Genomic DNA, 27,696 nt, shown 5'->3' on the forward strand with positions numbered 1-27,696 from the left:
TTGGATAACGAGAGAATACAATTCAAGTTTTGATAATCAGGCGCCCGCCTAGATAACGAGGGAATACTGTTCAAGTTTTTGGCAATCAGGCACCCACCTGGAGAACGAGGAAATTCATTTCAAGTTAAGTCATCGGCAGGCGCCCACCTAGAGAACGAGGGAATTCTTTTTAGAATTACTTTCAATTCGCAAATTCAAGAAGCATCAGGAGCCCTCCTGAAGAACAGGGTCCATTTTTCAGTCTCACGTTGAAGAATAAGTAGAGTTCAAGAAGATTCAGGACAAGAAGTAGATAGGATCTTGTATTTTTCTTTTACTTTGCTGTAATTTTTCCTTTTATTTTTTATGTGACGGTAGGAACAGCGGACCGGAACCTCGACGGCACTTCACTCGACTCTCCACCTCGGTACTCCATCGTCCTTCTCACTTATGAACTACACGTGGCCTGATTCCTTTATAGCCAAGGATATGTAGGCAGCTCAGATACCAGGTCTCGGTCACATTCTCTCCCTTTCTCTTAGTTTTTGGTCTTTCTAAATAAGGGTCGGGTCAAAAAACCTGTCTAGTCGTTCTTTGTCTGAAAATACTTCGTATTTCCAGTCAAAGAGGGGCAGCTGTAGATATGTGATTTTTGACCCTCCCTAAGATTTTACATATTTTAGCACTTAAATACTTAGTTTAGGCCTAATATAGTTATTTCAACTAATTTTGACTCTTTTACATTATTTTTATCACATAAATGAAAATTACAAAAAATAGTTTCATTAAGGTTTTGTAGTCATTTTTAATCTTGAAAAAAATACCAAAAATAGGTTTGTTTTAAACAGTTAGTATTATTTTAATAGTTATTTTCTTAAGTAAGATTAAGTATTATTTTTAATAGTTATCTTATTTGCTATATAGTTTTTATATACAAAAAGGAGGAGAAAATAATATTAGTTTTTGGACCAATTTAGTCTTGCTTGTAGCCCAATTAAACCAATCTCTTAGCCCATTAACTCAAAAGTCTAAACCTAGACACCCATTTAAGAGATATACACAACAAACCCTAGACAATAGGGACCTTTCTTCTTCAACCAATATACAACACAAAAACGCCTAGCAGCTGACATACAAAAAACGAGAAAACCAAAAAGTAGACTGAAGGCCAAAAAGTTGCGGCTGAACAGACCCGTCTTAGTCTCCTTCACACACCCCACCCCACCCCAAGACGCCGGACTTCATACCACTCCCCTTTACCAACTCGCCGGAAACCAGCCCACAAACGACCATCCTTCAGCCGCCCTTCACCCTGCTGCCACTGTTCTCTTTATCTTCCTCCTCCAGCAGTTCGCCGAAAAAGCGAGCTCCAGCAGAGAAATGGCGAACTCGGAAGCCGTAGACCTCCACCATTGAAACCGGCGAAAATACACACACATACAAGGGACAGAAACGGGCAGAACAAAACAAAACTATATAACAAAAGGGGATTTGGAGTGAGTTTGCCATTAGAGTCATCGAGGTCGAGTTTTTCGGCGTGGTCTTTGGTTAACGGGTTTGTTCGAGTTTGCGATTTCGGTCCAGATGCCTAGTCTGTAGCTCGCTCGAAGGTTTCCTGTCTTAGAACATTTTCAAATTCAAAGAACCGAGGTTCCCTCTTATCTCTCTGACTTATGAACCCGCCATTTGCTTTTCTTGGTGTTGTTTTGAGATCTTGCTGTTAGTTGATGACTGATTCTTATTTTTTAAAATCTGTTTGGACTGAATTTTCAAATATGAACATTGTTGAATTCTTTTTTTTTTGTATATATGTTAACGCGTGACAGAGCAAATAATCCTCCCCAAGATTTTATATATTTTAGCACGTAAATACTTGGTTTAGGCCTAATATAGTTATTTCAACTAATTTTGACTCTTTTACATTATTTTTATCACATAAATTAAAATTACAAAAAATAGTTTCATTAAGGTTTTGTAGTCATTTTTAATTTTGAAAAAATACCAAAAAATAGGTTTGTTTTAAACGGTTAGTATTATATTAATAGTTATTTTCTTAAGTAAGATAAAGTAGTATTTTTAATAGTTATCTTATTTGCTATATAGTTTTTATATACAAAAAGGATGAGAGAATAGAATTAGTTTTTGGACTAATTTAGTCTTGCTTGTAGCCCAATTAAACCAATCTCTTAGCCCATTAACTCAAAAGCCCAAACCTAGATACCCACTTAAGAGATATACACAAAAAACCCTAGACAATAGGGACCTTTCTTCTTCAACCAATATACAACACAAAAACGCCTAGCAGCTGACATACAAAAAACGAGAAAACCAAAAAGTAGACCGAAGGCCAAAAAGCTGCGGCTGAACAGACCCATCTTCGTCTCCTTCACACACCCCACCCCAAGTCGCCGGACGTCTTGCCACCCCCCTTTACCAACTCGCTGGAAACCAACCCATAAACGACCATCCTTCAGCTGCCCTTTACCCTGCTGTTGCTGTTCTCTTCATCTTCCTCCTCTAGTAGTTCGTCGAAAAAGCGAGCTCCAGCAGAGAACTAGCAAACTCGGAAGTCGTAGACCTCTACCATTGAAACCTGCGAACACACACACACACATACAAGGGACAGAAACGAGCAGAACAAAAAAAACTATATAACAAAAGGGGAGTTTGAGTGAGTTTGCCGTTCGAGTCGTCGAGGTCGAGTTTTCCGGCGTGGTTTTTGGTTAACGGGTTTGTTCGAGTTTGTGATTTCGGTCCAGATGCCTAATCTGTAGCTCGCTCGAAAGTTTCCTGTCTTAGAACATTTTCATATTCAAAAAGCCGAGGTTCCCTCTTATCTCTCTGACTTATGAACCCGTCATTTGCTTTTCTTGGTGTTGTTTTGAGATCTTGCTATTAGTTGATGACTGATTCTTATTTTTTAAATCTGTTTGGACTGAATTTTCAAATTTGAACATTGTTGAATTCTTATTTTTGTGTATATATGTTAACGCGTGAGAGAGCAAATAATCCTAATGAACCAGTAAGTGATTTCAAATGGAATGATAAAGGAATATGGGTCGTGTGGGGTGGTATTGGACGGGATAAGAATCTGGTTAATTGGGGTTTAAACGCGTTTGAGCTTTGGTTACAATTTACACGTGTGAACTGGATTCAATACCAATTTTACTTTTATATCATCATTTTGCTATTGCTAGTAGCATGCTTAGGCCGACAACACTCGGGTAGGCAAACCTTAGGATTTTGTTAGTTTCGAGGCGAGAGGTCGTTCCCTTAGTTAAATTTATCCGAAAAATGCCCCGAGGGATTTGTATATATTTATTTTCAGCCGTACGCCCCGAACTGAATGTAAAGGGAGGCCAAAAGTAGAAACTTATAGTATTTTTATTTTTATTTTTCCTTTACTTCGGTGGGGGACGACCTGGAGCCTCTTGTGTGTTTATTTTCCTTTTTTTGTGTTTTCTACCTCAATTGAATACTTTAAAAGCTAACTAGATCGAGTACGCAACCGTGACTTTCACGGAACTTGGGGAGTGCCTAACACCTTCTGCCCGAGTCAAATGAACCCCCTTACACGAACCTATGGTGTAGACTAGATTTTAGAGTCTAAAATGTTTAAAATGGAAAAATTATTATTTTTTTAAAAAAAACGGTGACCTGGCACACCGAAATCAAAGTAAGGTGGCGACTCTGATTTAATTCCTTTTGAACAAATTTTTGTCGCTTTCTAATGGAAAACCCTTTTGAGCTTTACAAATCTCTTTTAATATTTTTAAGAGGGTTAGTGAGGTTTTAAAAAAGGGGTGTGACACTATGTGGCTATTTTTAGGTTCCAATGACATCTATGAGAATAGTGCAAAAATAAAACTATCACTATAAGAATTGAGAAAATGTTAGTCTTTTTTCATGTAGTATTTTTTAATTAATATCTGACAATGATCTATAATTATTTAGAAGGTTTAAATGTTAAGGTTATTTACTTATAATTCAAATAACTCAGATATTTAACATGGTTAATGTCAAATATCAAAATGGAGCAAAAGAATTTCACTAGCTAAAGAATTTTTTATATTTTTAGATAGCCAACTAAATGAGTTTTGAATTAAGAATAATATTTTCAATTACATTATTATAAAAATAATTATTATTGAAAAATAATGTTTTACAAACTGAAATTTTAAGAAAGAAATATTTTTTAAGAGATATCAACACACCAAATAAGAATTAAAGTAGTAAAAGAATTAAGTCTTATCCAAAGAGTAATTCATTGTCTCAACATTTGATTGTTTTTCCATAAATATAAGTTATTATTTTGCTTCTTGATTATTTTTAGGATCCAATAACATCGGCCAGAATGATATCAAAAAAAAGAAAATAGATAATATCCAATGATATTATCTATATTTACTGAGAAAGTGTAAATTTTGATATTATTTACATAAAATCCAAATAACTTAAATATTTGACTTGATTAGTGTCCGCGCATCCGCGCGGGTACTAATAGCCTGTTTGGCCAAGCTTCATTTTGGCCAAAAGTGCTTTTTTTGGCCAAAAGCATTTTTGGCCAAAAATTGAGGTGTTTGGCCAAGCTTTTGAAAGTAAAAAAAAAGTGCTTTTGAGGAGAAGCAGAAACAGTTTTGGAGAAACGGAAAAAAGTAGCTTCTCTTCAAAAGCACTTTTGAGAAAAATACACTCAAAAGCAGTTTTTTAAAGCTTGGCCAAACAGTAATTGCTGCTCAGAAGTGCTTTTCAAACTAATTAGCCAAACACAAACTGCTTCTCACCAAAAGTACTTTTGAGACAAACACTTTTGAAAAAAAGCACTTCTCAAAATAAGTTGATTTTTGCAGCTTGGCCAAACGGGCTATAATACTAGTTAAGACATAAATGTAGCACAAAAGGCATATATATGTCGTACATTCATTGGTTGGTATAAATACCGCGGGCGGTAAGAAGTATGGTGGAGCCACCTTTGTCTGACGAGTGTTCCGCCCCTTCATCCGGAACTCAAATTACGTAGGTTGATAATATATATATATATATATATGTTGAATCCCCTTATTTGTTTGGTGTTTACTTTTTAATATTTTAACAGCCCTTAGTGAAAATTCTGACTTCACCATTTACAGTAAATCTTTAGTTGATCTTATAGTATAAGACGCGCGGAATCTTCCACAAAATGATCTCCTAATTTAATAGAATTTCTTCTACAAGATAAAGGATAAGGAGTTTAAAATTATTATTTTCGTAGTTTTTGAATTGAAGGAAATTAATAGCTTGTTTGGCCTCCAATTCTAAAAGCACTATTTTTTTTTTCCAAAAAAAAGTTCTTTTTTTTCAAAGTTGAAGTGTTTGGTCAAGTTTTTTTTAAAAAAAAAAGGTTTTTGAGGAGAAGCTAAAGATGAATCAGAAAAAAGTAGTTTCTCTCCAAAAACACTTTTTTGAAAAATAATTTGAGAAAAATACATTTAGAAGTAGTTTTAAAAGCTTAGTCAAACACTAATTGCTACTCAAAAGTATTTTTCAAATTAATTAGTCAAACATAAATTGCTTCTCACCAAAAGTATTTTTAAGAAAAACACTTTTCAAAATAAGTTGATTTTCATAGCTTGGCCAAACGGGCTATAAGTAACCCATAATGTGGATAAGTTTTTCCTTCGCAAATTGATGAAAATTTAAGATCTACTAGTTGTCCCATATTCTTACTTGGAGAATTGAATTCAAGGTTTGTGAAGAATTTTAATTCAAAACTTTACTCATACTCGTGCATGTAAAAAGTAAAAGGGTATATTGTGTTCCAACTCTAGAATATAAAGATTATCTTCTATTATTCATTATGCCGGTACAAGTAAGTTTTTACCTTAATCAACTATCCATTATATTCCGCCGCAACAAATATGCTTTTTCTTAACATGCATATGATCATTGCTTCTCTTCTTAACATAATATTGTTTTTTCACCCATGCTTAAGATATAAATTAGGGGTGCACATGGATCAAGTTGGTACGGTTTTTATCAAAACCAAATCAAATGAATTATATCGGTTAGGATTGGTTCAATTTTAGCGGAGTTTTCGGCCTTTTTGATTTTTTGTTACTTAAATATTATTTCAATCTTATTTTGTTAATTTTTTTATAAGTAAATATATATTTAGTAAAAATTTAAAAAATTAACAAGCATATTATCTATTAAATTTTCTTATGGGTGAATTTACTTAGTAACACATGCTAGTTAGTTTTTTAGTCGTCTGACAATAATTTTCGTTGATATACACTTTCAAGGTTAATCGAATTTAGTAATTAAACATAAAAATCAATATGATACTTAAATAATAATAACCACTTCAAATTCGAAAAAGATATAAGAATTTAATAGATCTTGACACATGAATATGGAAGAACAAAGAGATTGACACATTTCAGTCATACTTGATAAGAAAGTGATCATATAAGCCAGTATTTAAGGTTAATAAATATGAAGCACTTCTTATTTTATTAAATATTATATCTCGTAAGAGAATCCCAAATATTTCTAGACATTTTTTAAAGAAAATTCTATATAAAATCTTAAAAGTATATATAAAAATGATATATTTATATGACGATTTTGTTCGAATTTGTTTACTCAATATCAAATCAAATCAAACCAAACATAATCGGGTTTTTTAATCGGTTTGGTTTGATTTTTCGGTTTGTGCGGTTTTTCGGTTCGGTTTGTACACACCCCTAATACAAATATGTACCTACACTGAAGGCTGGAGCTGGAGCTAGTGTATGAGATATGATTCGATCGAATACAATTACTTTCGTTCAAATTATATATTTGTCTTAAGAAATTCATTTAATATGTAAAAATTATCAATTTAGAATTTAAAAACTTAAAAGGGCTAAAATCTTAAACCAATAAATTTCAAATTCTGATTCTGCCACTCTCATTAATTTTTTTTCTTTTTCTTCTAGGAATTTAAGAAACAAAAAAATAACATTATTTTTTAAAAATTGAAAATCAACCACCGTAACCTAAAACCCCATCATTGTGGAAAAATTTCATAACTATGATTATAATCACGTAAAGTGTAATGATGTATCAAAATAAGTGAAGCGGGCCATGTGCACCTAAATTAAGGCCCTTCTAATTTAAGCAATCTAACGTAATCATTCTTGTCTCATTCTTGTGACCTTCACAATTGTACAGCCAACCATTGGTTATCTCTAGTATTTTATTTATTTATTTATTTATTTATGTTTTACTTTATTAAATAAGGATGACAAGATAACTTTATAGGAGTTTGTGAAACTTTTGAGAGGCCATGTTCAAATAACCATAATAACGACCAACCAAAAGGCATCTTTATTATTTCCTCTCTTGAATAAAACATTGTGGAGTATAATGTGCAAAAGTTGAACTATTTATAAATTTAAGTAAAATATTGTACTTCATAATTTTTATAATTGTTATACTTAAAATTAATATTTGATATAAAATGATGAGTAAAAATTTGTTTGGCTCTTCAAACAATAATAATACTTTCTTTAAGAAAGAAAAAAAGACTATCGCCAACCATTTTCATGAGCATAAGTGATCGATACTTGAGTGTTTCACTGGACTTGAGATGTTGATTAAGCTTTTTGCCATCTTAATATTCTAATAATAATCATTAATTTTCGTCCCCCTCTAACAAAGTCAGAGAAAATTCAAATTAATAAGTGCGCAAGACAAAGTTTTATACAGTCAGAACCATTAATGAATGGTCCTCTTTCGCGGAAACGTTAGATTTAGAAGAAGAAAAAAGGTAACCAACGCAGGTAGTAAAAGGACAAGGAAAACAAAACCATATGAATATATTCATATGGAAATGTCAAAAACTATAATTAAGTGATCCAAAATAAAACTTATAATTAGGAAGTAGCCACCCATAAGGGTTTCCTCCAATCACAAAAAACCTTGTTGCCTTGGCCACCTTCCTTGCACCTACTTAGCCAGCTTTGACATTTCTCCATTCCCATTTCACCCTCAACTTCAAAATTATTTCCATCTATATCCCATTTTACATTATTGTACACGTCACTTTCTTCTTCTTTCTCTTCCTCTTCTTCTAATTTTTCTTCCTCCATTTCTTCTTCTTTTTCAAACATGTCATTTTCAGTTACTTCATTTTCTTCAAAATTGGAAATTCCATCTTTGTAAAAGCAGAGCCTAAGTCGGCCATTGCTTCTTTCAGCTTGAAGATAATTATGTGTAAGTGGGGATTCAACAGCTTTAATTATCAACCTACCATCTTCGCGGTGGGGTCTAAATTGTAGAGAATTCGAACCCCTTATTGTTGTCAAAGGAGGTGGAAATTTGGTGCAAGAATTCTTCTTCTTACTACGACTTTTATTATTACAGTTTCTTGACCACGTGGATGATGATGATGACGATGACTCAGCTGCCATATTCTTATGGTCAACTTTTGCTGTTGAAGATGGTGAATTTTCAATTGTTGAATAAGAAAATGAGGAGGAGAAAATGCTGCTGTCCATGATATCACAACTTCCAGTTTCACTTCCAAGACTTTCAGTGCATAATTCAAGGCTTTTTGCACTAAGTCGAGATGAATATGAAGATCGTTTGGATAAAGGGTGCACATAAATGCTGCCTTCTTCTTTAGAAATGTTGGAAAGAGTTTGAATAGAACTCCAACCACCACCCAAATCAAGATTACTAGTAGTAGTTGTTGTAGAGGAGGGCTTGTTTTGGCATTTTTCTTTAAGATTTTCTGTATTGTTTTCTATCAAAAAAGGTCCTCTACCAAATTCTATAGTAGATGGGGTTGGCACCTTGAGCTTTAAGGTAGTTGTTTCAATGATTTGGGATTCAAAACATGACTGCAGAGTACCTTGATATACTATGGTTGACATGTTAGATGGATGAAAAATGATCAAGAATTAATCTTGAATAGGAGACAGCTATAGATGGAGTTGTATATATGTTTTTTTTTTTTGTTCTTTGGTTTTTCAAAGGGAGAGGGAAGAAGTGAAGGAGAAGATAGGAGATTGAATGAAGGATAAGTGAAGGGGTCGATGTGAATTTGTAGTGCTCAAAAAGTTCCACAGACAGGGGAGAGGGGGTGGGGATGTTGGGGGTGTGGGGGCATGTGCTTTTTTGCACCACTTGAATTGTACAACTAGTATGTATATATATATTTTTTGCACCACTTGAATTGTACAACTAGTATATATATTGATGTCAAAAACAAGAGAAAGAACAAAGAATAAACAATCACAAATGAATGAAATTAAAATATTCCTATGTAGTATTTCCTATTTCCGATATTATGTGCTACATATAGTACCAAAAAGGAAGAAAATGAAAATTCATGAGGATGTTTCCAAGTGCGTATATATTTATGTTATTTTAACAAGGACACGTCAATTTTATCATTTGCTCCTTAAATAAAACCAAAATTCATTTGTAATTTTCCCGTATATCCTAAAGAAAGCTACAAATAGCCAGAAAACAAAGGATTCTCCCGTATATTTTTTGAAAAAGACAGCACCCCTTGTACAATTTTGACTTTACATTTTCTTAAAATAAATAAATAGAATTAAGAAGAAGGACTATTCCTTCATGTAGGTTTCATACTTATTTAGAGTCAAAATCTACGTTTCATGTCTGAAGATTATGCGGCAAGTACACAGATAACCATTCTCGAGAATGCTATTTAGAGATTAATCAATATTTATTTTGTCCTGAAATTTTAAACTAAAAATTTTAACTTTAGGATAACTCGGAATATTTTTATCCTGAAAAATTGAAATTCAAGACGTACTGGTTAATTCTTAAATCTGCGGCTCTGGAAACATCGATCACAGCCCCGCAGCTTTTGAAATTTCTTGGAAGTGAAGTGTACATCGTTCATTGCTCTACGCATGTGTTCATTGACCAAATATCCCCTTCAGTTTGCATGATTGAATCTAAGAGATGATAAAAATATGAAACAGAATACAGCAGAAAGCCAAGAAACATCATAAATCAAGCAAAATATAAAAGGTAGCTAGTTTACGTCATATGCTAGTCAAACCGTGTTTTTGGACTTTTTGTTGATTTGATGAAATTTTTTCACTTAGTTTATATATTGAGTACTATAATATAGTGTAGGGTTATTTGATTCAACAAATCTCAAAATAATACTCAATAATTGCTTCAGGCTTTAGCATCTTTTTCGATATTTTCTTCGTTTCCAGTGTCGAAATTTAACTGTTATGTGCGACTTCCACAGTAAGCCTAGCAAATCTGCTGCAACATAAAATTTAATTTCTTTGTTCTTGCTATTTCATACTTCATTTTGCTTGCAGCTTTTACCTAGATAATTAAAAAGGACCTTTTAAAGTATCTTTAGGATGATAGACAGAGACAACAATTCATTCAGATCTCAACATGCATGTACAATTTTCTAATTAAATAAATAAGAATTAGTCGGACTCCAATACCATCTTAATTAAGAAAATAAATTTCGAGTATGATTCAACCTAAATTAATATTAGCTCACCATTAACTGAGGATTATCCAAAACCATGTAAGAATACGATCGAATAGTTCATTTCTTCAACCAATATTTGAAACACTAACAGTATCAAACGTACTCTGCCACTGATCGTTAATCGTATCAAAAGGTTAAATCTAGCTGTTAGTTTCATATGGTATAATATGATTTTTTTTCATAGTAAAAACCGAAAATTTAATCTTTTTTTCTAAATTTAGCCGTCTATACTATTCTTGCGGCTCAAAAAGGAAGTCCAACTAAATTTTATTCCTCATTTCCACGCACACGTCGCTTTTTCTTCAAGCACAATATATTTATTAAATGCCTAAGATTATCGCATTTAGTAATCTTTGGTGTTATTAGAAAGATATTCCAGATTTAGCAAAAATTCTTAACTCACTTTGCATGTTTAGGTAAAATTATACTCCGAAACTACCTGAATAAATTTTTTTTTTAACTAAATAATTCAATCGACATTGAATTGACAACATAGTCATGGTGTTTCCCGTTGTTGCTGTCGGTTAACCAGGCAACGCTTAGTTTAGTATGGTAATTAGTGACCACGTTACCTAACTGTACGGACGATTAGGTAGATTGAAAAACTAAGGAGTTGTTTGGCACGCGGTATAAGACAGGATAAAATGTGGTACTAAATTTATACTATGCTTGATTGATAGTATAAATTTATCCTGGAACAAATCTATACAATAAACCAAATATAATATAAACTTAGTCTCATACTTAATCCTGGATATCCTATCAAACCTGGTATTATTTTATCACATCTCTCAAATGACATCAATTAATCTAGGAATTATAATCCGGGATAATTTAGTCCGCATGACCCTTAAAAGTATAAAGAAATAATAAAAGAGTTTTCCCGGATCAAAACTGCCTTTGATCTATCTGATTTGGTTAAAAAGGCCATTTGTTAATCACATATCAATTTATAATGACTTACCAATTTCCAAAGATCCAACTAGCCATAAAATCCAAATTTATGGGTAGGTTACATTTTTATATGTACTTAACGGATTTATAACCACTTTCAATAGATCAGGGGCGATTTTGGCCTTCTTCGTTTTGTTTTAACGGCCAATTAGTTTTTTTGGGCATTTTTGATCTGAAAGAAAATGATAGGTGCATTTTTAGCTTAATAGGCAAATGAAGAGCACTTTTATACCCAATCAATAGGTGAGAACCGTTTTAGCCCTTTTTATAAAGTAGAATGAGAATATATATTGCTTAATTATAATTAAATATACTTTATATTTATTGATATGATGTAAATATTAGGGTAAAAAAAAGTTTTACCTCAATACGAGAGACATAAAAAGAATGTTAAATGAGATCATCTTCCACTAAGCCATCCCTTTTTGGTTTGTCGGCTAGATGTTTGTTTACCTACGGACTATGGTCATTAAGAGCAAAAAGTTCTGTTCTCTCTAATTTGGTATTCAAATGGAACCCCATTATAACTTTTAGGCAAAATACTTTAAATCACACCGCTTCTAATTATGCTCAGTTTTAATTACCCCTCAATTTGGCCTTTTGAGAGTCATTACCCCCTAGACGCTGATGTGACAAAAAGTGTATGTGCACTCATCTGCCACGTGAATTTTTCTGTCTGTGGTATTTTTTTTAAAAATAAAATATTTTTTTACCTTTTAAGAATATTACTGTTTTAGATAATTTTTTTCGAATAAAATTTATAAAAAAACTTGGATATAATTACATTATTTAGGCTAAATATTTTTATTTGGCCAAAAATAATAAAGTTTTAGTTAATTTTTTTTTTGAATTTGACCTAAAAATAAAAATTTATATAATTGAAATAACTAGTCAAAGCATCTAAAAAGTTATAAAAATAGATAGTTGAAATAAATAGTTATTGCATCAAAAGAAGAAATAAAAAGAGTGTACAATTGCACTTGTAATTTTTTGTAATTGTACACTTTTTTTATTTCTTCTTTTGATACAATGACTATTTATTTTAACTGTGTATTTTTACTTTTTTAGGTAAAATCTGTAAAATAAAATAAAAAACTAGAGCACCGTAATTTAGAGCTATATAAAAGTTTATAGCCAAAATAATTAATTTCAAACTATGTATTTTTTATAACTTTTTAGATGCATTGACTATTTATTTCAATTGTATAAATCTTTATTTTTAGGTCAAATTCAAAAAAAATATTAACTAAAACTTTATTATTTTTTGCCAAATAAAAATGTCTAGCCTAAATAATGTAGTTCTATCCACGTTTTATTATAAATTGTATTCGAAAAAAATTATCTAAAAAGTAATATTCTTAAAAAGAGCAAAAAGTTCTGTTCTCTCTAATTTGGTATTCAAATGGAACCCCATTATAACTTTTAGGCAAAATACTTTAAATCACCCCGCTTCTAATTATGCTCAGTTTTAATTACCCCTCAATTTGGCCTTTTGAGAGCCATTACCCCCTAGACGCTGATGTGACAAAAAGTGTAGGTGCACTCATCTGCCACGTGGATTTTTCTGTCTGTGGTATTTTTTTTAAAAATAAAATATTTTTTTACCTTTTAAGAATATTACTGTTTTAAATAATTTTTTTCGAATAAAATTTATAAAAAAACTTGGATATAATTACATTATTTAGGCTAAATATTTTTATTTGGCCAAAAATAATAAAGTTTTAGTTAATTTTTTTTTTGAATTTGACCTAAAAATAAAAATTTATATAATTGAAATAACTAGTCAAAGCATCTAAAAAGTTATAAAAATAGATAGTTGAAATAAATAGTTATTGCATCAAAAGAAGAAATAAAAAGAGTGTACAATTGCACTTGTAATTTTTTGTAATTGTACACTTTTTTTATTTCTTCTTTTGATACAATGACTATTTATTTTAACTGTGTATTTTTACTTTTTTAGGTAAAATCTGTAAAATAAAATAAAAAACTAGAGCACCGTAATTTAGAGCTATATAAAAAATTATAGCCAAAATAATTAATTTCAAACTATGTTTTTTTTATAACTTTTTAGATGCATTGACTATTTATTTCAATTGTATAAATCTTTATTTTTAGGTCAAATTCAAAAAAAAATAATAACTAAAACTTTATTATTTTTTGCCAAATAAAAATGTCTAGCCTAAATAATGTAGTTCTATCCACGTTTTATTATAAATTGTATTCGAAAAAAATTATCTAAAAAGTAATATTCTTAAAAAGAGCAAAAAGTTCTGTTCTCTCTAATTTGGTATTCAAATGGAACCCCATTATAACTTTTAGGCAAAATACTTTAAATCACCCCGCTTCTAATTATGCTCAGTTTTAATTACCCCTCAATTTGGCCTTTTGAGAGCCATTACCCCCTAGACGCTGATGTGACAAAAAGTATAGGTGCACTCATCTGCCACGTGGATTTTTCTGTCTGTGGTATTTTTTTTAAAAATAAAATATTTTTTTACCTTTTAAGAATATTACTGTTTTAGATAATTTTTTTCGAATAAAATTTATAAAAAAACTTGGATATAATTACATTATTTAGGCTAAATATTTTTATTTGGCCAAAAATAATAAAGTTTTAGTTAATTTTTTTTTTGAATTTGACCTAAAAATAAAAATTTATATAATTGAAATAACTAGTCAAAGCATCTAAAAAGTTATAAAAATAGATAGTTGAAATAAATAGTTATTGCATCAAAAGAAGAAATAAAAAGAGTGTACAATTGCACTTGTAATTTTTTGTAATTGTACACTTTTTTTATTTCTTCTTTTGATACAATGACTATTTATTTTAACTATGTATTTTTACTTTTTTAGGTAAAATCTGTAAAATAAAATAAAAAACTAGAGCACCGTAATTTAGAGCTATATAAAAAATTATAGCCAAAATAATTAATTTCAAACTATGTATTTTTTATAACTTTTTAGATGCATTGACTATTTATTTCAATTGTATAAATCTTTATTTTTAGGTCAAATTCAAAAAAAATATTAACTAAAACTTTATTATTTTTTGCCAAATAAAAATGTCTAGCCTAAATAATGTAGTTTTATCCACGTTTTATTATAAATTGTATTCGAAAAAAATTATCTAAAAAGTAATATTCTTAAAAAGGTAAAAAAAAATATTATTTTTAAAAAAATGCTACATAGACAGAAAAATCCACGTGGCAAGTTTAGGGATGATTTAAGGTATTTTGCCTAACTTTTAATCCTCAGTTACTTTTTTTTCTTGTCTTTATAAACTTATTTTTAGTTTTATGATTCTATTTTTTTTACATGCAAAATTTACTTTTACATAAAAAAATTATCTTTTACACATAAAAAATTTAAAAAGACACTTTCTTAATTTCAATATTATAAATGGCCACGTAGCCCATTAATTCCCTTCCTCCCATGTGGTGTGAGTGGACTTTACAACAGAGATGACCTACCCTAAAATAATTCGACAAAAAGCAACCCTACCTCCAATTTGAAAGCTCATTTCAATTAGAGCAAAAAAGAAAAAGAATTGAGATTCACACACCAGAAAAACCCTTTTAACTCTTTTTGTATAATTTCACATGTATGGATTAAAAAGAAAATAGAGGTGTAGGAGATCTATGGAGAAAGGCATAATAATGCAGCTGGCATAACTCATTAGCATCATTGCATCACATACTTACTATTCCTTGCACTGTTGATTTCAAGAATCTCATATTATTATTCTGCTATCCTTTTTTGTACCCTTTCTCTTCTTTCTGTTCCTTAAAACTTTTTCTACGTACCTACTTTTTATTCGTAAGAAAAACCACCTAGCCCTGGTGTGATCAGGATTTGACTAAGGCTTTAACTATTTGTTAATGGCAAAGAATTTTAATTTACATGAAGATACGTATATATTATGGGTTACATGAGAGAATTTTATAGCTAAATCTAAAAGTCACAATAATATTGAATGTTATTAAATCTGATATATGCTGTAGTTTTTAATTTTAGGCAAAGTTTGTAACATCACACTGTGCACGTGATAGCTGTTATATGAGCTTTGCCAATCGCTATGAGTTAGCTCTCATATTCACCTTACTAGCTCGAGCAGTGTTGTGTTTAGATCCTTTCTAATTTCCCAAGTAAACTAGGGTTTTCTTTAAATTCATTTTTTCCTTGTTTTATTTGCACTGTAAGGGCGAAGTCGCCTTTGTTTAAGGGTCGCTAAAAAAATATATTATGTAGTTAGTGATAATCTAACTTCGCACTGTTTGTACGTACTTAATTTGAGTGCATAATTAAAAGGATGCTTTTGCTAATTTTAACTGAAATGAAATTAACATCCAACTTATAAGAATAATAAAGTCCAAGGTGTGTAGAATCCACGTAATTACAATAATTAATGTCTTTTCCCTAACTTTTTGTTTTCAGATATTAAAAAATAAAAGGTATGTAGAACCTACGCCCCATACTTTTGGCCTAACACATTCACATATTGATCCATGCGTCTTCACCCTCAAGGATTATAGTGGGATGGTAGAATCCATCTACTTTTAACTAGATGTCTTTGATCAATTTCGAAGAATAAAAGAATTTTGACAGGGAACGTTTTCACCTTTATTAGGTCTTCCACTAGGATAACTCGAAATAGAGTCAGGGTTCTAAAACGAATTTGTTCTCGCTTCCATAATTAAATCATTGATTAGATTTATACTTGAAGAAGTGTTGTGAAATGCGTTTTTGCAATTATATTTACTATGTAATGCATGAGAAAATAAAATCCATTTGGAATCCAAAGATAATTATTTTATGCGGAATTGGCGATAAACACTCTCAATGTCACTATCCTGTAATCTGGAATATTGTGTAGGTTGGATGTATTGCTACGTAATATTCCTGTATTTTATGAACTATGTCTCTTATCTGTCTTAAGTTGTCCACAATAGTCCATGACATCAGCTCATGTATTCTTAAACATACCAGAAATGTTGAACGGCGACTTAGCAATACATTAATTTCAAACTCCTGTTATCATTGTTGCTATTATTCAAATTTAAAAAATATTTCATGGTCAACGAATTAAGGTAAGAAATTTTGAGATTATACATATGATGCAACCAAATAGATTTCCGGGTCAAATACAGAAGAATCGAGCAATATTTTAATTAATTTAACTTATGTACTAGAAATTGCTTTTGTACATACTGAAAATTCTTCCAAAAATATAGAAAAGTTTATTTATGATAAATATCATCTAAATAATACGAAATACTTCCCTGGATATTTCATAGTTTGAAGGTTGACTCATTTTCCAGCTCGTTATATTTGGATTAAGAAGTCTAACTAAACAAAAGGTGTATATTTAGTGTTCTTGCGAAATTTTAAAGGTAGAATTAGGTATAAGGACGAATGATTGCATATAGATGTTCGTAACACGCAGTGGAAGACAATAACAATTTTAGACAGATCTTTTCGTATTTAAAATTTATTTACATATCAAAGATTACCTGGTGAAGAAAGTCTTATTTCAAAATTTTCTTCGATAGTGCGAAGACTCTATGCATATCCACACCGAGACCGATCCTTGCTATCAACTCTTTGATCAACGAAACCCGCGAATAAATTGAACGAAATATTGTGTTGAAATTTTTCTCAAAAATCTCAACTCAATGTTAGAAGAACAAGAAACATTTTTCTTGTAATTGTATTTTCTCTCTTGGCTTTGTATTGCACTCTCACTATCACAAAGTATTTTTTTCTTTCTCAAGAATTAATGTGACAGGAAAAGTTTTTCCTTTTCCGGAATAATACCCTCTCTCGTTTTCGGCAGCCTAACACCTTTTTTATATCATCAAATAGGAACGGTTTTCCTATTTTGTTAAAATAATGGTTAAGGCATTGATTTTCCTTTTGGAGTACAAGTTTAATTTCTAAAATTTAACTTTATATAATTTTCCTTCTTCAAAACCGAATTCATTCCAAAAAGGAATTGCCGACACGTCCTGGTCTAAAGTTAGTCCAATTCTAAATTGGATCTAATAAGTTAGTCATCATTAATATTATGTAAAATATATAAGCAATTATCAATTAATTGTACTAAATATATATCACATATATATTTTCAAGAGATATAATTTAGTTTTCTATTCCAAATAGAAAACATGAATTTGTTCGTAATATTTTTTTGGTAATTAAATGATTTTATTTACCAATAGCAAATATGTATAATGTCATAACTGAAACTGGACATTCCCAGTTCCTCATCCTCTACTACAGTTCTTCTATCTCCAACTACATATAATAATCTATTTCTGCTATTCTCTTCTCTGTCTTGATATTCTTTGATCCTCTAATTGTTATTTCTTGTACAATTTGACTCACTATCACTTCCACTGTTTTCTGCTGTTCTTGAAATACTCTTATGTTCCTTTCATTCCATATGTGGTACATTGCACACGCCAAAGTCAGTCTATAAACTTGAGCATGTGCATTATTTCCAGTTGCTTTGCCTTCAGCCCATTGTATCTCCCTTTGCCCTTCCATCGAAGTTCTTGTTATTCCATGCCACTGTAGCAACTTGTTCCATATACCTCCAGCAATTCGGCACTTAAACAACAGATGATCTATAGTCTCTTCTACTTCATTGCACAAAGGACAGTTTACTTCTTCTGCAACCCCCCATGCGTGTAGTCTGCTTCTTGTAAGGAGCCTGTTTTGTATAGCTAAATTCAATACAAAAACTACTTTAGAGCCCCTAGATTATTGCACATTAATCTCCTCCATGATACTTTTTGATACTGCCCTCGCATGCCATTATAGCACTTCTTGATAGAGAAGTAGTTCCATTCTGCCACTTCCTTCATGCTGACTCCTACTACTTCTATATACCTCTTTGCTTTAATTATTTTCTGAACTATCCATGATGCATTCCTTGGTTTGATATCCCATACTTCTTGCTTCTTCCCGTAATATAGATGGATCCAACGAACCCATAACTTGTCCTTCTTCCTACACAGATTCCATAATAGCTTGCAAATTGCAGCTTTGTTCCATATTTGTATGTCTAGTACATGGAATCCACCTGCTGTCTTCGGGGGGCACACTTTGTCCCATGATAACAAAGCTCTTTTTGAAGCATATGTTCCTCCAGTCCATAGGAAGGTTTTGCAGATTGTTTCTATCTTTTTCATTATCTTGTTAGGGATAACAAAAATCTGTGGCCAGTAGATTTGTATAGAGAACAGTACTGTTTTGATCAATTGCAACCTCTCTGCATAAGATAAAAACTTTGAAGTCCATGAGGTGATCCTGCCTAATATTTTCTCCAGTAATGGCTCACATTGAATCAAGGATATCCTCTTAGTACTGAGTGGTACTCCAAGGTATTTGTTAGCAATATTAAATCCTCTATGCTAGCAAAGAATATAATAATATTTTATTTGGATTAAAAACTCTATTTGACTAATTTAATTATCAAATAATAAAGTAACTAATCCTTTAGCAAAGATCAGAATACTCGTTAGTGTGCGACCCCATAGGTTCAATACTAAGCCGGTAGTAAATTGATCATAATCGATATACTAATCAAGGGTGACGTCTAGCAATACTCCTTAACGACCGGATAACATGAAGTATACAATTTACTATCAAGAATCCGTAGAAGAATAATATAGTGTATCCTTCTGTCCTTTAGCTCTGGATCGCCCTAGGATATGGTTTAACTGTCAAATCCTAATAGGCGACCAACTATGTGTTCACATCAAATTTAATCAACCATTGAATGACCTAAGAAACTCTTTTCTTCTATCATTTAATTGCCCTGACCAAGGTCTTAATTTGGTCGTTTATAATTCATGACAATTTGGAGCTTAAACTCATTACCAAGAGTTGACAGGTTCCATCTTGACCAATCACTAATTCTACAAGTATTTAATCGTAACCAATATCCTTTCAACTATCGCCCTAGGGCCATAGTTGTCTAGTATCAAAGCACAATAAATAACTTGTCAATTACTATGACGATCTCAAGTTAGAGGAAACTCTTACATCACATTCTTCAAGAGAATATCCTATTTGCCAATTTATGTTATTCTGACCACAAGGAATTATCCAATGAGTCGGTTTAATGATCATATCTCTATATGCATCATCTATCTATGTGATTCAGTTAATGAGATCAACTAATCTTTATCCCATAAAGACAATCACATAAATATTGATCTAACCGGATTACTAATGTCCAAATTAATAATCCTACGATCAAGAACAAATTTAGATCAAATTGTAAGAGACTTTGCTCTCATTATCATGATTTCTATCACGATGACAAATCTCAAAATTTAATCAAGGACCTTATCAAATTAATCAAATAATTAATAATAACTATGACAAAAGAATTCCATATATTTTTATATCAAATAACGTTCACAAAAATATGTTCAAATCATCAAATATGAGATTGGATCTAGGGTATGTCTACTATATCCCTAACAATCTCCCACTTTCACTAGAGCCAATCGCTCTTGTACTTCATTCCCAATTTTCACTTGTGCTTGCCAAACTCCTTTGCACCAAGAGCTTTAGTGAATGGGTATGGAGCATTTTCCTTTCCATCAACCTTTTGAATCTAGACGTCTCCACGTCCAATGATTTCTCGTATCAAGTGATCTTTTGGCAGAACGTGTTTGGATTTTTGGTGTGATTTTGGTTCTTTTGCTTGAGCAATGGCTCCAGTGTTGTCACAGAACAATGGAATTGTGCCTTCTATTGAAGGAACCACACCAAGTTCAGTTAAGAACTTTTTTATTCATACAACTTTCTTAGCATCTTCACTAGCTACTATATATTCTGCTTCAGTCACTAAATCAACTACTGTAGCTTGTTTGGAACTTTTCCAACTCATCGCACCACCATTTAAGGTGAATACATAACCAGAAATAGATTTGCTATCATCTTTATCTGAAGAGAAACTTGCATCACTTTAACCTTCAAGTTTCAACTCAGAATATCCATAAATGAGGAATTGGTCTTTAGTCCTTCTTAAGTACTTAAGAATAGTCTTCACCACCTGCCAATGTTCCTCAGCAGGATTTGTATGATATTGGCTAGTCACTCCAAGTGCATAAGCCATATCAGAACGTGTAAAATGTCATGGTATACATGATAGCTCCCACTGCACTAGCGTATGGGATCCTACTCATGCGTTCTCTCTCTTCAGGTGTTTTAGGACAATCCTCCCTACTGAGAGTAATTCCAGTGCCTATCGGTAGATAGCCTCTTTTGGAATTATCCATATTATACCTTTTTAAGATGGTATCAATGTACAAAGACTGGGAAAGTCCAAGCAGCTTCCTAGATCTATCTTTATAGATCTTTATTCCTAATATATAAGCTGTTTCTCCCAAGTGTTTCATGGAGAACTGTTCAGATAGCCAAATCTTGGTACTTTGCAATGCAGGTATGTCATTCCCTATGAGCAATATATCATCAACATACAACACTAAGAATATAATTGTGCTCTCACTAACCTTTTTGTACACACAAGGTTCTTCTTCGCATCTAACAAAATTGAACTTTTCAATTGTCTTGTTAAAGCGAATATTTCAACTTCGAGAAGCTTGCTTTAGTCCACAAATGGATCTTTGTAGCTTGCAAATTTTATAATGATCAGACGAAGATGTGCAACCTTCAGGTTGTGTCATGTACACATCCTCTTCTAGCTCACCATTAAGGAAAGTTGTTTTCACATCCATTTGCCATATTTCATAATCATAGTATGTTGGTATATCAAGCAAAATCCGAATTGATTTGAGCATTGCCACGGGAGAGAAAGTCTCGTCGTAGTCAACCCCTTCTTTATGACGATATCCCTTGGAAACAAGACAACCTTTATAGGTCTCCACCTTTCCGTCTGCTCCAATATTTTTCTTAAAAACTCATTTACAACCAATAGGTTTTATATCCTTTGAAGGTTCAACTAAAGTCCATACTTTATTTTCCTTCATGTATTCCATTTCGGATTCCATGGCCTTTAGCCACTTCTCATAATCAGAACTTTGTATAGCCTCTTCATAGGTCTTAGGATCATCATCATTATGATCAACCTCATTTGATACATCATCTTGTACCAATAAATTTAATCTAGTTGGTACATGACGTTCTCGTGTAGACCTTCTAAGAGGTACTTGTACAACTTGTTCACCTTGTGTTGGATTTGGTTGTTGTTCAATTTGGTTTGGAACTGGTTCATTAACTTGTTCTTGAACTTCATTTAGTTCTTGAACTTCAACCGTTGAAGATGACAACTTCCTTGGCAACTTCAAAACATCCAATAAAGGTTCTTCAACTTGGGTCTCATGATCTTTATATTGTGTTGATTTATTAGTTTCTTGAACTTCATCAAGTTCTATTTCTCCATTATAATTTCCTTCTAAAAGAAATTCCCTTTCCAAAAAGGTTGCTCCTCTGACCACAAACACTTTATGATCAGAAGGGTGATAGAATAATATCCCATTGTTTCCTTGGGATACCCAATGAACCTACACTTATCAGATCTTGAGTCAAGTTTATCAGACTGTAGTCTCTTTACATAAGCTGGACAACCCCAAACTTTAATGTGTTTAAGGTTAGGCTTACGTCCTTTCCATATCTCATATGGTGTTGTAGAGACTGACTTAATATGAACTTTATTAAGTAAGTATGTTGTTGCTTTTGAAGCATATCCCCATAAATTAATTGAAAGATCAGTGAACCCCATCATAGATCTCACCACATCTAATAAGGTTTGATTTTTCCTTTCAGACACACCATTGTGTTGTAGTGTCCCTGGAGGTGTCCTGTCACGACCCCGATTTCCCACTCTCAGGAGTCGTGATGGCGCCTATTCGTGAAAGCTAGGCAAGCCGAGTATTATAGATTCACTAACTCTTTTATTTAGCCCTTTTTAACAGTTTAAATCAACATGCGATCAACAGTGAAATATTAACAATAATTAAATACATGCGGAAGACGTAATCTGATAACTTAGCCAAAAACAAGTACGATAATACCAAGTACATCTCTACCCAGAACCGATGTCACAATTTCAAGGACCGTCTACGAATACTACAAACAATTGTCTGGAAAGAAAGATACAATTTGTCTCTGAAGTAAATGAAAACAGAATATAATTATAGAAAAGAACGTCGAGGCTTGAGGACGCTTGAAGGACTACCTCGGGATCTCTGATTGGACTGAAGGCAGCCACCCAAAGCTATGGTCCAAAAGCTGCCGCTACAGGATCTGCACACAATGCAGAGTGTAGTATCAACATAACCGACCCCATGTGCTGGTTAGTGTCTGGCCTAACCTCGACGAAGTAGTGACGAGGCTAGGACCAGACTACCAAATAAATATGTGCAGTTATATAATATACAACGGAAAATAAAATAGAAATAAACATGTAAAGGTGGGAGGAGGACATGATGCGGGGGAATATCATTTACCAACGGTAATTTACGAGAAAACACAAAGAACAATTTAGAACTCACAGCAAAATAATAAGGAACTCATAACCAACCAATAAGCACTTTTATTATCTATTGTTGTGGCGCGCAACCCATTTCAAATCATAAAAATACTGTTGCGGCATGCAACCCGATCCATATCATAAAAACGTTGTTGCGGCATGCAACCCGATCCATATCATTTATCACTGTTGCGATGTGCAATCCGATCCAATCATATTATTGTTGTGGCGTGCAACCCAATCCAAACATATTATTGTTGCGGCGTGCAACCCGATCCACATATACAGTTCAACACCAATCACAAAAAGAGTCCTGACAAGGGATCAATAAAGAAAAACACTATCCCGGCAAGGGAATCGACAGTATAAGTAAATACATCCCAGCAAGGGAAAATCAAATATAACCAAACTTGTTCCAACATCTAACTTCCTCAACTAGCACCAATACTCAATCATAAGTAATATCCACGAGAATGATAATAATCCTTGCTCAACACAGAGAGTCACAACATAGGCATTCGTAGTATTTACCAAGAACACAACAATTTTAATTTAAGACTCACGGTCATGCTTGGTACCAATGTATAGATACTCGTCACCGTGCTTATACGCCGTACTCAACAAGTAACACGTAGCATATAGGACACAATTCCTAATCTCTCAAGCTAAGGTTAGACCAAACTTTTACCTCGAACTCTCACGACCAACTCAAGCCTTAAACACCGCTTTTCCTTTAGAATTCGCCTTCGAATAACTCATATCTAGTCCAAATTGATTTAACAACATCAATAAATGCTAAAGAATTCATACTCAATGTTTAATTATAGATTTCCTATCATTCTTCCCAAAAAGTCAAAATTTGACCCCGGGTCCGCTTGGTCAAAACACAAGGTTCAGACCAAAATTCGATCACCCATTCACCCACTAGCCCGAATATGTAATTAGTTTCGAAATCCGATCCCAAAACGAGGTCCAAATTCCAATTATACAAAAGACCTAACTCTACCCAAATACCTAATTTTCTACCCTTAAGAACATGATTTAGGCCTAGAAATCTAATGAGTGTTAATGAAAATTGAAGAAAATGAGTCTAAGATTGCATACCTATGAATTTGTGGTGAAGTTCTCTTTCAAAAATCGCCCAGTCTGGAGTTTGGAAGAAGAAGTTATGAGTTTTGGGTTAAATCCCGTTTATGGTACTGTTTTAAAATCACTGGGCAGACCTCCATCGCGTTCGCGATGGGTCTGCTGCGTTCGCAAAGAGCAGCCTTCCTCAGGCTTATGCGATCGCGAGATCCTCTACGCGTTCGTAAAGGATAAGGCCCCCTGGCCTTCACATTCGTGGACAGCAGTACGCGTTTGCGTAGAAGGAATGACAAGTCCCCACCCTACCTCCATTTTACACTACGCGTTCGCATGACACCGATCACGTTCGTGATGAGCAGCCCCCCTCCCCCAGTGCTTCGCGTTTGCGACTGTGGCTACGCATACGCGAAGAACAAATCCACCCCTGCCCAATTGTCCCCTTTCGCAATCACGTGATAGGCTTCGCGATCGCGAAGCACAGAAGGCCTGTGCATCAGAACAGCAGTTTCTGCAATTTTCCTAAGTTCAAAAACCTTCCGAGACCTATCCGAAACTCACCCGAGCCCTCGGGGCTCCAACCCAAACATGTACACTACCTCAAAAATACCATACAGAATTACTCGTGCGATCAAATCGCCAAAATAACATCAACAACCATGAGTTTAGCATCAAAATCATGAAATCACTTAAGAACTTCAAAATTTTCAATTTTCTCAAATACGGTCCGATTCACGTCAGTACTTCAAATTTTCCAATTTTCTCAAATATGGTCCGATTCACGTCATTTCAAGTCCGTTTCTTACCAAATTTCACAGACTCGACTTAAGCCACATATAACGCATAGAGATTTGGTCATTTTTCCTTTGAGACAAGATTCACAAGTTGGATATGATTCAAAATCATATTTGTTAAGGTACCCTTCCTTGTACAACTTGTTAATTCTTTTCTCTCCAATATGACCAAGCCTACAATGCGAAAGGTATGTATGATTTTCTTGATCATCTATTTTCCTCTTAAGACTTAAAACATGCATAATCGAATTAGCATTCACATTAGGTAAGACATAAACATCATGTTGGAGATAGCCATTCACATATAAATTATCACTATAATAAATAGAGCAAATACCATTGCCTATATTAATGCGAAAACCATGTTTGTCTAATATAGAAGCTAAAATTATGTTCGAAACAAATTTAGGAACATAATAACAATCATCCAACATAAGTACTTTACCTGTAGGCATTATTAAAGAAATTGATCCTACAGCTACGGCTGCAACTTTTGCACCATTTCCAACTTGTAGATTAACTTCTCCTTTCTTTAGCCTCCTACTTATCTTGAACCCTCGCAACATATTGCAGATGTTATAACCACTGCCAGTATCTAATACCCACAGTGAAGAATTAGTAGTAGCTAAAGAAACCTTAAAAATATTTTTCATTAATGTCTCACCTTGTTTCTTGTCCTTTAGAGTTGCAAGATATTCCTTGCAGTTTCTCTTCCAATGCCCTTTCAGAAAATTCTTTACCAAGTGTGTACCCCAACTTCTTATGTTCTTCGATAAGAAAAATCATATGATTGACAAGGGGTCCAACTGGAGAGTTTTCAATGTCCAACTATGTATCAACCATCTTCTTAAGATATTCAATGGTTGCAGTTGGATCCATATTCTGATGTTTCCTTTGGAGTTCAAAACTCATATAAGCGAGAATGATGTGTTTAATAGCAAGACATTCTTCCAAGTGTTTCTGATAAACCTTGGTGCCTTGAACATCATTCTCAGGTGGGATTATCTTTGCAGGCTTATCGATCACATCAATGAGCTTTTCATGCATGAGAACAATTCTCAAATTTCTATACCAGTCATCAAAGTTTGGTCCTACCAACTTGTTGGTCTCACGTATTTCATGCAGTGATATAACTGACATATTGAGAAATCTAAAATATAGAAAAGAAAAGGCAATGATATAAGAACATATTTGCATATATCATAAAGACATGGACTTTATCTAAATGATATTTCCACTAATTATTTTAAACTATTTACCCTCATTATAGTTTACGAAATCTTTATTTATGTTAGTGGCGTAAAGGAATCCTTTAACAATATGTATGAGCCCCTTGGAAGTCAAGTCGTTTCTCACATATATTTTAAAGGTAGGTACTCTTACCAATTGTATCCCCATACAATTTTCTTAAATAGCTCTATGTCAAATAGTCCTCTGGTAGTCAGATCGATCCTATTGGCATAGTTGAGTTCAACCATCATGATAGCAAAGAACTTATTAAATTTTATACTCCCCGGATAGTCCAGGCGTCTAGTGTAAAATTGAATAATTCTTTCAATCCATACATCTAATGCAATAAATAATTTTAACATATTCTCGAACTATAAGTCTCCTGGTAGTCAGGCCGCTCCTTATAAACAAGATATAAGTAAAATTATTTACATTGATGGATAGCTCTATAATAAAATATCTTATATTATATTATTTAAGAACTCAAATTTCAATAAGAGGGAATTGTTACTAAAACAATTTTAATAACATGAAGATCAAATCTTTTATAGCATGTGAATTTAGTTCAAGTTGTCTACATGCTTAGTCCTAAATTAATTTACATCACATGTAATAAATAATTCAAAATTATGTAACGAACAAGCACGTGACATAAAAACGAAATTCAATATCTTCTAACATGTTTATCTTATATATCACATAAAAATAGTTCATGCCAGAAAACTATTATTAATTAACATCTCATGAACTAATAACTATTAAAATAACAGCAGAATCCAATAACTTATTATAGATTACAGTCGTATCTAATACAAAAATTTCAAATTCAAGTTACGAACTATCTCAATAGTTTAACTTATATGTATATATATTTTATTCACAATAAAGTTATATCAATTCATATGCATTCAAACAATTTGACTATTGCACAAGACACATGTATTATGGTTTGAACTCTTCAAATATAATCTTAAAATATTTCGTAAATAAATTTTAGACATAATAAACCACGACTCTGATATCACTAAAGGATTGCGTATAGATGTTCGTAACATGCATCGGAAGACAATAACAATCTTAGGCATATCTTTTCGTGTTTAAAATTTATTTACATGTCAACGATCAGATCTAAGACGTACCTGGTGAAGAGAGTCTCGTTTCAAAATTTTCTTCGATAGTGCGAAGACTCTATGCGTATCCACACCGAGACCGATCCTTGCTATCAACTCTTTGATCAACGAAACCCGCGAACAAATTGAACGAAATATTGTATTGAAATTTTTCTCAAAAATCTCAACTCAATATTAGAAGAGCAAGAAATACTTTTTTTGTAATTATATTTTCTCTCTTAGCTTTGTAATGCACTCTCACTTTCACAAAGTATTTTTTTCTTCTCAAGAATTAATGTGACGAGGAAAAGGTTTTCCATTTCCGGAATAATACTCTCTCTCTCGTTTTCGGCAGCCTAACACCCTTTTTATATCATCAAATAGGAACGTTTTTCCTATTTTGTTAAAATAATGGTTAAGGCATTGATTTTCCTTTTGGAGTACAAGTTTAATTTCTAAAATTAAAATTTATATAATTTTCCTTCTTCAAAACCGAATTCATTCCAAAAAGGAATT

General features: G+C 32.7%; 2 protein-coding genes across 2 annotated transcripts; both read right to left on the minus strand.

Moving 5' to 3' along the window:
* Positions 1-7,700: 7,700 nt before the first annotated feature.
* LOC142182698 (protein FANTASTIC FOUR 1-like) lies at positions 7,701-9,030 on the minus strand. The gene has a single exon (XM_075257244.1). It carries the CDS (start codon positions 8,877-8,879, stop codon positions 7,878-7,880), a length of 1,002 nt encoding a protein of 333 aa, XP_075113345.1. The 5' UTR covers positions 8,880-9,030; the 3' UTR covers positions 7,701-7,877.
* An 8,719-nt stretch (positions 9,031-17,749) lies between these two features.
* Positions 17,750-18,648, minus strand: LOC142162107 (uncharacterized). Its single transcript, XM_075218418.1, has 2 exons — positions 18,257-18,648; positions 17,750-18,167 (listed from the first exon to the last, which is right to left on the minus strand). The coding sequence occupies exons 1-2, from the start codon at positions 18,646-18,648 to the stop codon at positions 17,750-17,752; spliced, it is 810 nt and encodes a 269-aa protein (XP_075074519.1).
* Between the last annotated feature and the right edge of the window lie 9,048 nt (positions 18,649-27,696).

The sequence above is a fragment of the Nicotiana tabacum genome, chromosome 7 (genome assembly GCF_000715075.1).
Source record: "Nicotiana tabacum cultivar K326 chromosome 7, ASM71507v2, whole genome shotgun sequence".
In the NCBI taxonomy this organism is placed as follows: Eukaryota; Viridiplantae; Streptophyta; class Magnoliopsida; order Solanales; family Solanaceae; genus Nicotiana; species Nicotiana tabacum.

Bases quoted from the DNA above. Each gene is read 5' to 3' on its own strand.
- LOC142182698 (XM_075257244.1), bottom strand. From the start codon at position 8,879: ATGTCAACCATAGTATATCAAGGTACTCTGCAGTCATGTTTTGAATCC.
- LOC142162107 (XM_075218418.1), bottom strand. From the start codon at position 18,648: ATGAAAAAGATAGAAACAATCTGCAAAACCTTCCTATGGACTGGAGGA. The intron at 18,168-18,256 runs GTATCAAAAAGT...TATACAAAACAG, and splicing joins TATAATGGCATGCGAGGGCA to GCTCCTTACAAGAAGCAGAC.